General features: G+C 44.1%; 1 protein-coding gene across 1 annotated transcript in view; it reads right to left on the bottom strand.

Annotated features, from left to right (window-relative positions):
- The window catches only part of LOC134354328 (cytochrome P450 3A29-like), a 65,615-nt gene extending 51,027 nt beyond the window's left edge, over positions 1 to 14,588 (bottom strand). The window contains exons 1-7 of the mRNA XM_063063260.1: positions 14,485 to 14,588; positions 11,177 to 11,236; positions 8,107 to 8,247; positions 3,899 to 3,995; positions 2,614 to 2,666; positions 2,044 to 2,143; positions 560 to 673 (exon numbers count right to left, since the gene is read on the bottom strand). Coding sequence (XP_062919330.1) covers positions 560 to 673; positions 2,044 to 2,143; positions 2,614 to 2,666; positions 3,899 to 3,995; positions 8,107 to 8,240 — 498 coding nt within the window. The 5' untranslated portion in view covers positions 8,241 to 8,247; positions 11,177 to 11,236; positions 14,485 to 14,588. The remainder of the gene's footprint in view (positions 1 to 559; positions 674 to 2,043; positions 2,144 to 2,613; positions 2,667 to 3,898; positions 3,996 to 8,106; positions 8,248 to 11,176; positions 11,237 to 14,484) is intronic.
- Positions 14,589 to 16,162: the final 1,574 nt, after the last annotated feature.

Raw genomic sequence — 16,162 nt, 5'->3', positions numbered from 1 at the left:
TTATTGCTTTCCCCTTGATAAACCAATGTGATGAATTGATCTGTATGATCTGAGATGATCGGCATACAAAGCAAAGTTTTTCACTGTACTTGTGACAAGAAGGTAGATGTCTGTATTTAAGGTAAACATTGACAGTTTCTTGTTTGGGAAGGGGCTTATGGGATACGGAGAGAAGAGAGATCATCTATGATTGAATAATGGAGCAGACTCAGTGGGCAAATGGTTATTTTTATTCAGGAATACTGTGCAGTAACTTTCAGCCTAATAAACTCGTGCTGCCCAATTACACCCATGTGACCAATTAATGTGCTAACACGTACATCTTTGAAAAGCAGGAGGAAACCAAATCACCCAAAGGAAACCCACATGGTCATGGGGGAATATATAAACTGCGGCAGGAATTGAACCCATTGTCAGTACCGTAGGCATTGTGCTAACCACTATGCTATCGTTCTACCTTCTATTTCCATGATGCTCTAATTACACGTGGCTGAGAGGATAATGGACGCAGAGAGGAAGGAGCCACAATTGGGAGGGATGGAGGAAGGTGACACAAGACCTGTTTTAGTTGCACAGCCCCGAAGGCTGGAGAAAGGACCTGGTGCAGTCTCTGCTGCTCGTTCTCATCTGCCTGGAAGAAACTCTCACAGAATGGATACTGTGATCGGTGCCCCTGGGGAAATATGAAAAATAAATGAGGCTGGTACGTGTGCTACCCGTGACTCAGCAGGCCAGCAAGATCACCACTCATAATGTCAATGTCAAAAATAGAACCTTTCATAACCTCAGAATATCACAAAATCCTTTAGACCCAACAAAGTGCTGGTAATGATATTAGCACTGAGTTATAGAGAAACAGGTCTTTCCACACTCCACGTCCTTGAAGACTGCCAGGATCTGTCTATACTGATCCCACTGACCGAATCCTGGTGAAAGGTCTCGGCCTTAATCGCAAACAAGAGAAAATCTGCAGATGCTAGAAATCCAAGCAACACACACAAAGCGCTGGAGGAACTCAGCTGTCCAGGAAAAGAGTACAGTTGATGTTTCGGGCTGAAACTCTTCAGCGGCACTGGAGAAAAAGAGCTGAGGAGTAGATTTAAAAGCTAGGGGAAGGGAGAGAGAAACACAAGGTGAAACCTGGAGGGGGAGGGATGAAGTAAAGAGCTGGCAAGTTGATTGGTGAAAGAAACGGAAGGCCATGGAAGAAAGAAAAGGTGGGAGGAGCACCAGAGGGAGACAATGGGTGGACAAGGAAATAAGTTGAGAGAGGGAAAAAGGAATGGGAAACGGTGAAATGGGGGAGGGGTGAGAGGCTTTACTGGAAGTTAGATCAATCAAAGTTCATGCCATCAGGTTGGAGGCTACCCAAACAGAATATAAGATGTCGTTCCTCCAACCTAAGTGTGGCCTCATCACGACAGTGGAGGAGCCCACAGGTGGACTATGGTCAGAATGAGAATGGGAAGTGGAATTAAAATGGGTGGCCACTAGGTAGATTTTGACTGGCTGCGGTCAGATTGAGATTGCATTGAGGTGGTCAGGGTGGGTTTTCATTGGCTGTGATCAGTTTGGGTTTAGATTGGCTGTGCTCAGGTGGAGGTTGGACTGGCTGCACTCAGGGTGGAAGCTGGATTTGCTGTGGTCAGGGTGAGTTTGGATTGGCTGTGGTCAGGATGGATTTTCATTGACTGTGGTCAGGTGGAGGTTTGACTGGCTGTGACCAGTTAGGTTTGGATTGGTTGCTGTCAAGTTTGATTGAGATTGGCCGGGATCAGGTTTGATTTGGATTGGTTGGCATCACATTGGATCAGGTTTGAATTTTACACTTAACTTGATCATTTTTAAGAAGCCCCACAAACCATTCTTGGAATTTCTAAATTCACTTCTTACCTCTTGGAAATCAATAAATACTTCTGCTCACCACACAGGGTTGACAAATGTTCTAGGATCAGGAAATGGAATTTATTGTAGGAAGGGCAGTGGGGGAACACTGCCAAGAGTCTAAGACAATCATGGAACACATTAAGAGTGCTAGCATACCCTAATGTTGGTGAAAATTTTACATTTTTCTTCAATAAACATCCTGTGGATAATTTCAGTATCGGTGATCATGAGGAATGCTTCACGTCCAAGGAACAACCTGCAGGGTGTTTTTGAACATAAAGGAAAACAGGTTAATCACGGAAGTTAGATTCCCAGGAAACAAGTGAGTGAGAGGATATCTTGGATAGAGAGAAGTGGCACAATCAGATCAACTATATCATATTAGATGGCAGAGCAGGCTCGATGGGCCAGGTGACCTACTTCTTTTCCCAAATAAGTCTAATTGTGGCCAGGAGAATGGGGTTGAGAGGGATAAAAAGTCAGCCATGATGGAATAGCAGAGCACACTTTATGGGCCGAATGGCCTAATTATGCTTATTTATGGTCCTTGTGCTCTGAGATTAATGCTATTACTTTTCCCAAAACTCTGTCAAAGTGCTTCACTACCTTCAAGACTTCCTCTCCAATTAGATTCCAACTTTCTAATGCAGACTGAGTTCTGTGTGTCTCCTGTTATCTTCCCACTGTCGGTGAGGCATTCATGTTAAATAAGTAAAATTGCCTTACCCCCAGATATTCCCATAGGTGTTGTAGCATTCCAGGTCAACAACATGAATATCCTAGAGAAATGGAGAAGAGTCATAGATCATATAGCACAGAGCAATATTGCTCTCCCCATCACTGAATATATCCTACATGGAGAGGTTGACAAGAAATCAGCATCCATCATCAAGGACCCCCACCACCTAGGCCATGCTCATTTCTCAGTGCTTGCCAACCCACACCACCAGGATCTGGAACAGTTATTATCCTTCAACCAACAGGCTCCTGAACCCTTGTGGACAACTTCACTCATCACACCTATGAACTGATTCTACATCCTACAGACTCACTTTCAAGGACTCTACAACTCATGTTCTCAGTATTGTTTATTTTTCTTATTATTTAGCCTATTTGTCTTCTTTTCAACATTGGCTGTCAGTCAGCCTTAGATTATGTATAGTTTTTCATAAATTCTTTATTTCCTTTATTTTCCTGTAAATGCCTGGAAGACAATTAATCTCAAGGTGATATTCTTGTGATATATGTACTTTGATAATAAATTTAGTTTGACTTTAAAACAGACCCTTCTGCCCATCTAGTCTCTGCAGCCTGCTTTATTTAAAATGGCCACTTTATTTTTAACTGTAACTTACAATAATATTTTATATCTTGTACTGTACTGGTGTCACAAAATAGCAAATTTCATGACCCACTGTATGTCAATGATAATAAACCTGAGTTCTGATTCTAACTCTTGACAGGAGAGACAGCCTTTCACTCCCTCCATGTGCACACACAGAGATTTTTTATCAGTGTAGAAAGCACTCAGACATCTCCATCCAGCGGCTCCCTACTGCTCTCAAAATATCCACTGGGGGAACTCAGCAGGGTGAGCAATATCTGAAGCAGAAAAAATGTCCACGTTGTGGGTCAAAACCCTGCATCAGGACTGAGAGGAGAGCAGAGACACAAGATGGTCAGTACAAAAAGAGAAGCAGAGGTGAGACATGTTAGAGAGGTGACTGAGTGTCCCACCACTCCCCATCTCCACTTTGCCCCTTTCCACCCTCGCTCCAGATGCAAGGTTTCTGTTCCTCCCCTCCCCACAGATGCTGCTCAACCTGCTGAGTTTCTCCAGCAGATTGTGCTCCAAATACAGATCTCTGTGTCTCCAACCCCTCTCAGCTTTGACACTCCCTGTGAGGTAAAACTACATAATGATAGCCCTCTTACTGTCTCAAGGATAAATGCTTCCACTCCAAGGCTCCTGGCTATGTCTGAGGCATCCCTCTAGTGCTGGGTCCCTCACCTTTCGGTAGATGTACGGGATCGATCCAAGGAACAGAGTCGGTGATGGTCCAGGAATACACAACTCTTTAAACATGCTGTAAGGCCAGGTGGCGTATCTGTTACAGGAGGGAGGGAGGAAGGAGACACTTTGCATTAATGTCTCACCAGCCACTTTAGAAGTCAAAGTCAAGTTTACTGACATATGCACAGATTCACACATGCACAGCTGCAATGGAAAAGAATCACAGCAGCACAGGGCACAACACACGTGAAATGCTGGAGGAACTCAGCAAGTTAAGCAGTATCTATGGAGGGAAATAAACAGTCAACATTTCAGGCCAGACAGCATCTTTAGAAAAGATCAATAAAAAAAAGATTGAACAGAGAAAAGAGTAAACCGTCTACAGTTCGTGCTGAGAACTTACATTAGGATTGGAAAAAAGATAAGAAGTCAGGACAAACAGGTGGGGGGAGAGGAGGAAGAAGTACAAGGCAGTAGGTGATAGGTGAAACTGGGAGAGGGGAGGAGTGAAGGAAACAGCTGGGAAGTTAATTGATGAAAAAGGTAAAGGGCTGGAGAAGGGGGAATCTGATAGGAAAGGACAGAAGCCATGGAAGAAAGAGAAGGGGGAGGAGCACCAAAGGGAGGTGATGGGCAGGTAAGAAGATAAGGTGAGAGAGGGAAATGGGAATGGGGGAATAGTGAAGAAAGTGGAGGGGCAATTACCAGAATTTCAAGAAATCAATCTTCGTGCCATCCGGTTGGAGGCTACACAGATGGAATAGAGGGTGTTGCTCCTCCAACCTGAGTGTGGTCTCATCGTGACAGTAGAGGAGGCCATGGACTGACATGTCAGAATGGGAATGGGAAGCAGAATTGAAGTGGGTGGCCATTGGGAGATCCCACTTTTTCTGGCAGATGGAACATAGGTGCTCGGCAAAGCAGCCTCCCAATCCACGTCGGATATCTCCGTTATATAGTACAGGAGGCCACACCAGGAGTACTGGACACAGAAGGTGATTCCAATAGACTCACGGGTGAAGTGTCACCTCACCTGGAAGGACTGTTTAGGGCCCTAAATGGTAGTGAGGGAGGAGGTGTATGGGCAGGTGTAGCACTTGTTCCACTTATAAGTGGCAGGAGGGAGATCAGTGGGGAGGGATGAATGGACAAGGGAGCCGCATAGGGAGTGATCCCTGCAGAAAGCAGAAAGCGGTGGGGAGGAAAAGATGTGTATGGTAAATGGCAGATGCAATCTCAATGGCTCTCCACATGGCTTTAGACCACCTGGACAACATAAACACCTATGTCAGGATGCTGTTCATTGACTATAGCTCAGCTTTTAATACCATCATTCCCACAATCCTGATTGAGAAGTTGCAGATACTGGCCTCTGCACCTCCCTCTGCAATTGGATCCTCAACTTCCTAACTGGAAGACCACAATCTGCGGATTGGTGATAAGATCTCTGAGGATCTAACCTGGCTCCAACATATTGACGTAAACACGAGGTATTCTGCAGATGCTGGAAATTCAAGCAACACACATCAAAGTTGCTGGTGAACACAGCAGACCAGGCAGCATCTCTAGGAAGAGGTACAGTTGACGCCTGATGAGGGATCTCAGCCCGAAATGTTGACTGTACCTCTTCCTAGAGATGCTGCCTGGCCTGCTGCGTTCACCAGCAATTTTGATGTGTGTTGCTCCCAACATAATAGAAGGCAAGACAGTGGCTATACTTTTTTTGGAGTTTGAAGAGATTTAGCATGTCAACAAATACACTCACAAACTTTTAGAGTTGCACCGTGGAGAGCATTCTGACAGGCTGCATCACTGTCTGGTATGGATGGGGCTACTGCATAGAACCGAAAGAAGCTGCAGAAGGATGTAAATCTAGTCGGCTCTATCTTGGGTACTGGCCTACAAAGTACCCAGGACATCTTTAGGGAGCGGTGTCCCAGAAAGGCAGTGTCTTTAAGGACTTCCAGCACCCAGGGCATGCCCTTTTCTCACTGTAACCATCAGGTAGGAGATAAAGAAGCCTGAAGGCACACACTCAGCAATTCAGAAACAGCTTCTTCCCCTCTGCCATCCAATTCCTAAATGGACATTGAATCTTTGGACACTATCTCTCTTTTTTTAATATACAGTATTTCTGCTTTTGCACATTTTTAAAAATCTATTCAATATACATAATTGATTTACTTGTTTCACTATTATTATTTATTTATTTATTTATTTATTATTATTATTATTATTATTATTATTATTATTATTATTATTATTCTCTCTGCTAGATTACGTATTGCATTGAACTGCTGCTGCTAAGTTAACAAATTTCACGTCACATGCCGGTGATAATAAACCTGATTCTGAGTCTGGTGGTGGGATCCGGTTGGAAGTGGTGGAGGTTACAAAGAATTATTGCTGGACATGGAGTCTGGTGGGGTGGTAGGTGAAACCAAGGGGAACCTTCTCCCTGGTGGGATGACATCATCTGAGATGTGCTGGGACAAGCTGCAAGTGTCGCCTGTGGAAAATCCAAGTTATCTGGATAAAATCTTCTCCCATTCATGCACTACAACATATTTCATAAATCCTACACCTACAGTATTGTGCAAAAGTCTCAGGCGTGTATATATAGCTAGCGTGTCTAAGATTTTACATAGTACTGTATTTGTCAACGTGTAGTGGAGAGTGAGTTTGTAAATCTGGCAGAAGCAAAGGATTTTGGGAATGGTGTGGGTGGAGGGGTGTGGGACAGGTGGCATAGTAGGAGTTGGGGGGATAGTGTGGGTGCAGACACACTCAGCCCTGAGATGCCAGGTAAGGTCGTTTGATTCCAAACAATTGGTTTATTGATCATTACAGAATGTCTCTCTGGTGCTTCCTGCTCCCTTCCCTCTCCCTTATCCTTTTCCCAACCATGATTTCCATCTTCCTGTCCCCTTCCCACTCTCAGTGCACAATAGAGACCCATATCAGAATCAGGTTTATCATTACCCACATATGTCATGAAATTTGTGTTTTTTTTTGTGGCAGCAGTACAGTGCAATACATAAAATTTCTGCAGTACTGTGCAAACATCTAAGGCACCATAGCTATATATACTGTACTTGTGCATTGTACTGTATATGATTGAACCAATTTATAAGACATCTAATCTAAATAAAATTGATCTCCTCATAATTGAAGACACCTAATCTTATCCTAAGGCTCCATATCTGCTGGCAGTCATCAGCGGAACTCATGGCTCCAGAGGACAATGGTGGAATTGACTGAGAGATCAAGAGTTCATCTTTAAGTGTATGAGAATCAAAAACTGGGCAACACCTGGATAGAAGCTGTCCTTGAATATGGTGGTATGTGCAGACAATCTTTTGCATCTTCTATCCAATGGGGAGGGGGGAGTTGAGAGAATGACGGAGGGGGGTGGGATTGATTATGTTGGCTGCTCTCCTGAGGGAGCGGGACTTCAATGGTGGGGAGGGGACGACGGTCTGTCTGGCGGGAGGGAAGACGGAAGAAGATCATCAGGTAATGCACCAAAACAGATTCCCTGCTTATTCATCACCAATTGCAGTATCTTCTCTCGTGAGAGTCAGTCACTGACCCCTGCTTAGTGGAATGTGTGAGTGTGCTGAAAGGATGCTAACAGGCCCAGATTTAGCTATGGAGGGTTATGTTTAGAGAGCTGACAGCCACTGCCCTCAGCCCCAATATCTCCATGCACTTGTTGTCTAAGTTATGGTGAAGAGAAATTGTGAGAGTCAGAGGGATAAAAGGAGAAGCTGGAGAAGAAGTCAAGACTGAAGTGAGTCTACAGTCAGAATCAAGTTTATTATCACTGACTTTATGTCATGAAATTTAATGTTTTGCTGCAGCAGTGTAAAGACGTACAAATTATATAAATTACAAAATAAATAAATAGTGTAAAATGAAAAGGAATAATGAAGGACCATTCAGAAACCTAATGGCAGAGGGGGAAGAAGCTGTTCCTGAATCATTAGGTGACATGATTCACCATAGACATGGGAGCAGAATTAGGCCATTCAGCCCATCATGTCTGCTCCACCATTCCATCACGGCTGATTTATTTTTCCACTCAACCCCATTCTCATGCATTCCGCCCATAACCTTTCATGTCCTTACTAATCAGACTCCTGTACCTCGCTTCTTTCTGAAACAGCCAATATAAGAAAAGGGAGCCGCAAATCGACACTTACAAGCCAAGAATTAAAAGCATGAATCCTCTCCATAACCAGGGACTTGAAGTGATATCACACAGATTTAGCCAGGACCATGAGTTGACCAGAGGAACCAACCAAGGTGGGAACAGAAATTCTTGAATTATGTCCATTCGAAGCCTGAAACAATATTAAGATGAACAGATGAATAAACACCAATCTCCTCAATGTGATAAAGTACCACTGCATCACTGTCTTTTTGCAACAATACAGAAACATTCTTGCTTTATGTTTGTACAACATCTTTCATAACACCAGGACCTCTTCTGGGGCTTTACACCCAAGTAGAGTTAGTTTGCATTGTGGTATTAAAAGTTTTAGATTATAAGACATTGGAGCCGAATTAAGCCATTGAGTCTGCTCCACCATTCCCTTACGACTGATTTATCATCCCTCCCCACTCCATTCTCCTGCCTCCTCCCCGTAACTTTTGACACCTTTTGGTGATTGGAGGTAAGGAGATGAGGTGAGAGAGGGGAAATGGGATTGGGGGAAAATCAAATGAGGTGGGAGGGGGGAAATTACCAGAATTTCAAGAAGTCAATGTTCATACCATCAGGTTGGAGGCTGCCCAGATGGAATATAAGCTGCTCTTCCAACCCGGAGCCTCATCCCGGCAGTAGAGGAGGCCATGAACTGACATGCCGGGATGGGAATGGGAAGTAGAATTGAAGTGGGTGGCCACCAGAGATCCCACTTTTTCTGGCAGACATGGCAAAGCGTTCTCCCAATCTGCATTGGGTCTCATCGATATACAAGAGGCCACATTGGGAGCACCAGACACCATAGATGACCCAACAGACTTACAGGTGAAGCGTTGCCTCACCTGGAAGGACTGCTTGAGGTTCTGAATGGTAGTGAGAGAGGAGGTGTGGGGGCAGGTATGGCACTTATTCCACTTGCAAGGATACGTACTAGCAGGGAGGGATAAGCACCAGTGGGAAGGGACGAATGGACAAGGGGGTCGCATAGGAGCAGTCCCAACACTGACACTTGCAGAATACCCCTAGTTACCAGCAGTCAACCACTTTATTCCCACCCTTTGCCTCCTGCCAGTCAGCTAATCTTCTATCCATGTTTGTGTCTTTCCTGTAATACCATGGCCCCTTATCATATTTAGCAGCCTCATCTGTGGCACCTTGTCAAAAACCTTCTAAAAATCCAAGAATTCTGATGCTAGCTACTTCAAGGTATCGGTAACCTGGGAAGTAAAGATGAGTTAACGTCATGCAATGTTTGCATCGACCAAATGCATCCAAGGCAGAGTGTCGCTTGGATATTCGGTTGCATATGCTTTCAAACGTAAGGCATTGAAAAAGAAAGACATGAGATTCAGGACTAAATATAGAGTGCAAGGACAGGGAGTGTCTCCATTTACATGCCACTTACTTACTCAAATTTGTTTTCAGTCCACAGCTGTTCCCTAGCTGAATGTGTAACTTCGAAGTTCAAAAGTTCAAAGTAAATTTATCAACGTGCATATATGTCACCATACAGCGCACTGAGAGTCATTTTCTTCCAGACTGTCATGAACCCTTCGGACGAGCGATGGGCCCTGGGTAGCAGCAGGTCTCGACACACCTGAATGCCATTTCCTTGAGTTTATGTGAATTGTTTAGTGACTACTTTTATCATTAAACTGTTACTCTGTTTTTCGTGACGCTTGTTAAGTTAATGTGCTTTCCTTATGCTTTTCATTCTTAAGTGATTATTTTTTTCATTTCAACCCACACAGGTTGCCTGTATTTTATGTTCTATTTAAGGTAATTCTGCACCAGCTGAGTCCTGGATTCAAGTTCTGTTGAACTACATTCTGTGTGTTCTTAAGTTTGTGATTAAGTGAGCTCTTAGTTTGATTATTTTCTGTATTTTTCTCCAACATTAATTTCCACTCCACACCTGGGTCCGCTCATCGTTACAGAAGGGCTCAGTGGAGCTTGATCAACTTAAATTGACTAAGCACCGAGCAGTGGCGTGCTCCAGGTCCCAGATCCAGATGCCTCGAAATGCCAGGGCTACCCAGACCGAAGCCGTTTTTGATCTTACCAAATCGGCTCAGTGCTTGGAATGACCCAGTCTCACACCCGGGTTAGGTGGACGGACGTCAAAACTCTTCCACATCGACTCGTCTCCAAACGCTCACTCCATCTCCAGTAGCAATACAAACTCCGTGTGCGAACCCGATGGCTCGTAATGCCCCAGCATAGCTCATACCCCAAACCAGCCTCGCCTCTGCCTGCCTCCTCATCGTCTGCGGCGATAGTTCAACACAGTTTGTCTTTAGTCGGTTCTCTTGCCTTATCATTTACCAGTACATCTTTGGTAGCACCAACTTAAAGCAGAGTCTCAAGTCTCTCTCTCGTTTTATAAAGTCCCAGAGTGGCGTCACCATCCCTTAAAACGGAGAACTGTAACGGTTCTTTTTCATATCCAAGAAAGTCAGTGGACTGAGACCACGTACAGAAGTCCTAATAGAATTACAATTAAGAACCGGTACCCACTTCTTCTAATGAACATGGCATTTGAGTTATCACAAGGAACCCATCTTCACTAAACTAGACCTTCAGAATGCCTACAACCTGATCCAGATCCAAGAGGGAGATGAATGGAAGATGACCTTCAACATTCTCACTGGACATTCTGGGTTAGTTAATGCTCCAGTAGTCTTTCAGAACCTCATCAATGACACACTCTGCGAGACGCTTATCCACTTTCTCTTTGTTTATTTGGACCATATTCTTATTGTTTCTCGATTACTTCAGGAACATGTCCACCATATTCTTCAATTCCTACTAAAATTCCTGCTAGATCTCCAACTTTTTGTTAAACTTGAGAAGAGTTAAATTCATATCTCTAAAGTCTCTTCTGGGTTTTGTCATTTTCAATGGGAATTTACAAAGTCATAGGTGTAAAGATGGACCTTGGGAAGACCCAAACAGTATGAAATTGGTCACACTACATCAGTCAAACAACTCCAATACTTTTTAGGGTTTGCCAATTTCTATCAGTGTTTCATTGAAAATGTCAATGCAATCACAGCTCCACTTACCAATCTCAGTAACAGATCTGCTGGGCCTTTCCACTGGACTCTAGAGACAGATGCCACTTTCTGCGATATCAAGAAAAGATTTACATGTACTTGTTTCCCCTGATCCAGACCTCTCTTATAAAGTGGAGGTTGACACCTCCAACATCAAAGTTGGAGCTCTGCTATCTCAACCATCTCAGACCACAAGCTACACCCATCGGCCTCCTTCTCCAGAGATCTCTCTCTCTCTCCGCCAATATTGGTAACAGGGACTTGCCTGCCATCGAGATGGCACTTGAAGAATGGAGGCATGGTTGGAGAGATCCAAACACCCTTTTTGGTCTGGACGATCATAAGAACCTAGCTTATATCTGGGATCCAAGGGACTGAGCTCTCAGTGGGCACACTAGACATTGCTCAAAGTTCAAAATAATTTTTTTTAATCAGACTACATACAGGTCACCTTGAACAACCCTGAACTTCTTTTTCCTGCGGGCATACTTAGCAAATCTATAGAACAGTAACTGTAAGCAGGATCAATGGACAACAATCTGTACAAATGCAAATATAAATAATTAGCAATAAATAATGACAGCATGAAATAACAAGTCCTTAAAGTGAGACCATCAGTTATGGGAACACTAGAAATAGAATGAGTGTAGTTACCCACTTTTGTTCAAGAGCCTGATGGTTGAGGGGTAGTAACTGTTCTTGAACTGAGGCTCGTGTACCTTCTACCTGAGCAGTGAGAAAAGAGCATGGACTGGGTGGTGAGGATCTTTGATGATAGATGCTGCTTTTCTACAGCAACATTTCATGTTTATGTCCTCCATGGTTAGGAGGGCTTTACCCATGATGTACTGGGCTGAATCCACTACCTTCTGCAGGGTTTTCCACTCAAAGGTGTTGGTGTTGGTGTTCCCACACCAGGCCATAATGAAGCCAGTCAGCACACTTTTCACTACATATCTATAGAAGTTTGGAAAGCTGTTTGATGATATACCATATCTCCACAGACTCCTGAGAAGATAAAGGTGCTGTTGTGCTTTCTTTGTAATTATAGTTATATAATGGGGACAGGACGGGTCCTCCAAGACAGTGACCCCAGGAATTTAAAGATACTGACCCTCTGCACCTCTGATCCTCCGATGAGTACTGGCTCAAAGACCTCTTCTGTAGTCTACAATTAGTTCCTTGATCTTACTGACATTGAGTGAGAGGATGTTGTTATTATACCACTCAGCCAAATTTACCATCTCCCTCCTGTATGCAGATTCACACCACCTTTGATACAGCCCAAACAGTGGTGTCATCAGCAAACTTGTAAATGGTGTTGGATCTGTACTTAGCGAGTCATAGTTGTAAAGCAAGTGGAGCAGGAGACTAAGCACACATCCCTGCAGTGCTCCTGTGCTGATGGAGATTGTGGAGGAGAAGCTTTTGCCTATCCAAACAGACAGAGGTCTACAAGTGAGGAAATCCAAGATCCAATCTCACAAGGGAGTACCGAGGCCCAGGTCCCATAAACCAGATGCTCTCTCTAGACAGCTTGAAATGCCAGATATGGAGGAAGTCCCACAGACCATTCTCCCCAATTCAAGGCTGGTAGCTCTCATTAATTGGGGGATAAATTCCATGGTGTGGAAGGCCCAAGAACATCATGAGGTGAATCCTGGCAAAGGGCCACCTGATTACATCTTTGGCCTCAGGCTGCACTAAGGTATTGAATTGGGGGCATGATTCCAACATTGTTGGTCACCCAGGAGCTTCATGTACTCTGGAGTTTATAAGGAGGCAGTTCTGATGGCTAGGCATGACCAAAGATGTCAAAGACATTTTTCTGGGCATGCAACGTATGTTCCCAGAATAAAGAACCCAGCACTGCTCCAAGGACTCTTATTGCCTTTGCCTAATTCCACTCATCCTTTGTCACTGGCCTTCCTTCATCACGAGGGAATACTATCATTATGGTTGTGGTGCTCCGGTTCTCAAAGGCTTGTCACTTTGTTTCTCTCCCCAAGCTACCCACACAGGCAGAGACAGCTAAGTTTTTTTTTCAGGATCCCACATGAAAGGCTAGATAAGAAGGTTCAATTGCTTGGCATTCAAGATGAGGTAACAAATTGGATCAGATATTGGCTCTGTTGGAAAAGCCAGAGAGTGGTTGTAGATGATAGCCTCTCTGACTGGAAGTCTGTGGCTAATGGAGTGCCAAAGGGATTGGTGCTGGGTCTTTTGTCATCTACCTCAATGATCTGAATGATAATGTAGTTTACTGGATCAGCAGATTTGTGGATAACACCAAGATTCGGGGTGTGGTGGACACCGAGTAAGACTATCATGGCTTGCAGGGATTTGGACCAGCTGGAAAAGTGGGATGCAAAATGGGGCATGAAATTTAATGCAGACAAGTGCAAGATGTTGCACTTTGGTAGGACCAGCCAGGGCAGGTCTTACATAGTGAACGGTAGGGTACTGAGAAGTGTGGTAGAACAAAGTATTCTGGGAACACAGGTCCATGATTCATTGAAAGTGGCATCACAGGTAGATAGGGTCGTAAAGAAATCTTTTGGCATATAGTCCTTCATAAATCAAAGTATTGAGTACAGGAGTTGAGATTTTATGCTGAAATTGTATAAAATGTTGGTGAGGCCTAATTTGGAGTATTGTGTGAAGTTTTGGTCACCTACCTAAAGGAGAGATGTAAACAAGGTTGAAATAGTACAGAGAAAATTCACATGGATGTTGCTGGGTTTGGAGGACCTGAGTTATAAAGGAAGATTGAATAGGTTAGGACTTTATTTCTTGTTGAGAGGAGATTTGATGAAGGCCATACAAAATTATGAGGGGTATAGATAGGGAAGTTTGGATAGGTACATGGATGATAAGGCTTGGGGGGCTCTGATCCGGGTGCGGAATGATGGCTGTAGGCAGCTTAAAAGGTTTGTAATGGACCCGTTTCTGTGCTGTATTTTTCTACAACTCTCTGACTCTATCAAACACCCAATGCACAAAAAAGAACGAATCGTGCAGACATCGAAAAGCGAGCAAATAACGAGCAAAAAAAGCGAGTGTGAAACATCAGACTGCAGAGGTCCCGAAACGGCGTGTGACAGGTACCGAGTCAGTTCAGTTTGGCACCTCGATCAAATTGTGCAAGTAGCAAAACAGTGTAACCAGAAACATAGGGAACCTGAAACGCAGAGTCGTACAAAAACAAGTCCGCAACCACGAAGCGCTTTGAGCGCTGAGGACACTAAACATCAAACCACAAAGTCCCCCGAAAAGCAGTCCCACAGCCATGAGCCATGGTACCAAGGGAATCAAACCTGCACCCTCCTCCATCAGCATTTAGAGGGAGACCAGTCAAACGTGAGCAGACGGCGCCGAACACCTGCTCATCTTCCGCTCTCGTTCTCAATCTTGCTCAACGCTTTGATCGGTGAGGAGTAATGGAGCCGACCCTGGTTCACTTTCCACCGTTATGAAACGATGGCACACAATCCGCTCTCAATCTCACCAAATTCCCCGGGAGACAGCAAAGGCACCAGATCGTTCAAAGCAGCCGAAAAATATATCATCAAATCGGAAAATACAGGTCACAGTTCAGGAGAAGAAGCATATTTATAAAGAAAAAGTAGTAGTAGTTTTGTGAGTGTCTGCAGGATGTCAGCATTGATGGTGTTTTTGGGAGTGCAGGTGAATCAGAATCAGGTTGATTATCACTGAGATACGTTGTGAAATTTGTTGTTTTGTGGCAGCAGTGTAGCGCCATGCCTAAAATATGCTCTGAGTTTCTACTTGCCTATTAATCAATAACTGGAATCTGTTGGGAGAAAACAGGTGAAGCAGTTGGCTAAACTTTCATATCTAACAATTCTTGCCTGATTGTGGACTTCAGATGAGGGAACACACACCAGTCCTCAGAGAGGGACCAGACATGGAAAGGGTGAGGAGCTTCAAGTTCCAGAATGTCAGTCTCTCTGAATATCTACCCTGGGCCTATCATATCAATGCAGCCACAAAGAAGGCAGGACAGTGGCTATATTTCATTAGGAGTTTGAGGAGATTTGGTATGTCACCAAAGACACTTACAAATTTCTACAGATGTACCATGGAGAGCATTCTTACTGGCTGCATCACCGTTCGGTATGGGACCACTGCACCACAGCACAGGATCAAAATAAGCTGCAGAAAGTTGTGAACTCACTCAGCTCCATCATGAACACTAGTCTCCCCAGCATCCTGGACATCTTCAAGGAGCAGTGCCTTAAAAAGGTGGCATCTATCATTAAGGACTCCCAACACCCAGGACATGTCCTGTTCTCATTGCTACTATCAGGAAGGAGGTACAGAAGCCTGAAGGCACACGCTCAATGATTCAGGAACAGCTTCTTCCCCTCTGCAGTCAGATTTCTGAATGGGCAATGAACCCATGAACACTACCTCACAACTGCTTGTACACTACTTATTTAAGGTAACTTTTTAAATACATATACATATATTGCATCGTACAGCTACCACACCACAAATTTCATGTCATATGCCGGGGATATTAAACCTGAATTGGATTTGGATTCTGTCTACTGTTTCAAAGATGGTTAAATTCTCACCATAAACACAAGAGATTCTGCAAGTGCTGGAAATCTTGCAGAATGCTGGAAGAACTCAGCAAGTCAGGTAGCATCTATAGGGGGAGTAAATAGTCGATGTTTCAGGCCAAGACTTTTCCTCAGGACAATAGACAATAGGTGCAGGAGTAGGCCATTCGGCCCTTTGAGCCAGAACCGCCATTCACTGTGATCATGGCTGATCATCCACTATCAGTATCCAGTTCCTGCCTTATCCCCATAACCTTTGATTCCACTATCTTTAAGAGCTCTATCCATCTCTTTTTTTGAAAGCATCCAGAGACTTGGCCTCCACAGCCTTCTGGGGCAGAGCATTCCATATATCCACCACTCACTGGGTGAAAAAGTTTTTTCTCAACTCCGTTCGAAATGGCCT

Source organism: Mobula hypostoma, chromosome 11 (assembly GCF_963921235.1).
Source record: "Mobula hypostoma chromosome 11, sMobHyp1.1, whole genome shotgun sequence".
In the NCBI taxonomy this organism is placed as follows: domain Eukaryota; kingdom Metazoa; phylum Chordata; class Chondrichthyes; order Myliobatiformes; family Myliobatidae; genus Mobula; species Mobula hypostoma.
Note: the sequence above shows the minus strand (reverse complement) of the source record. Positions and strands in the feature narration are given on the sequence as shown.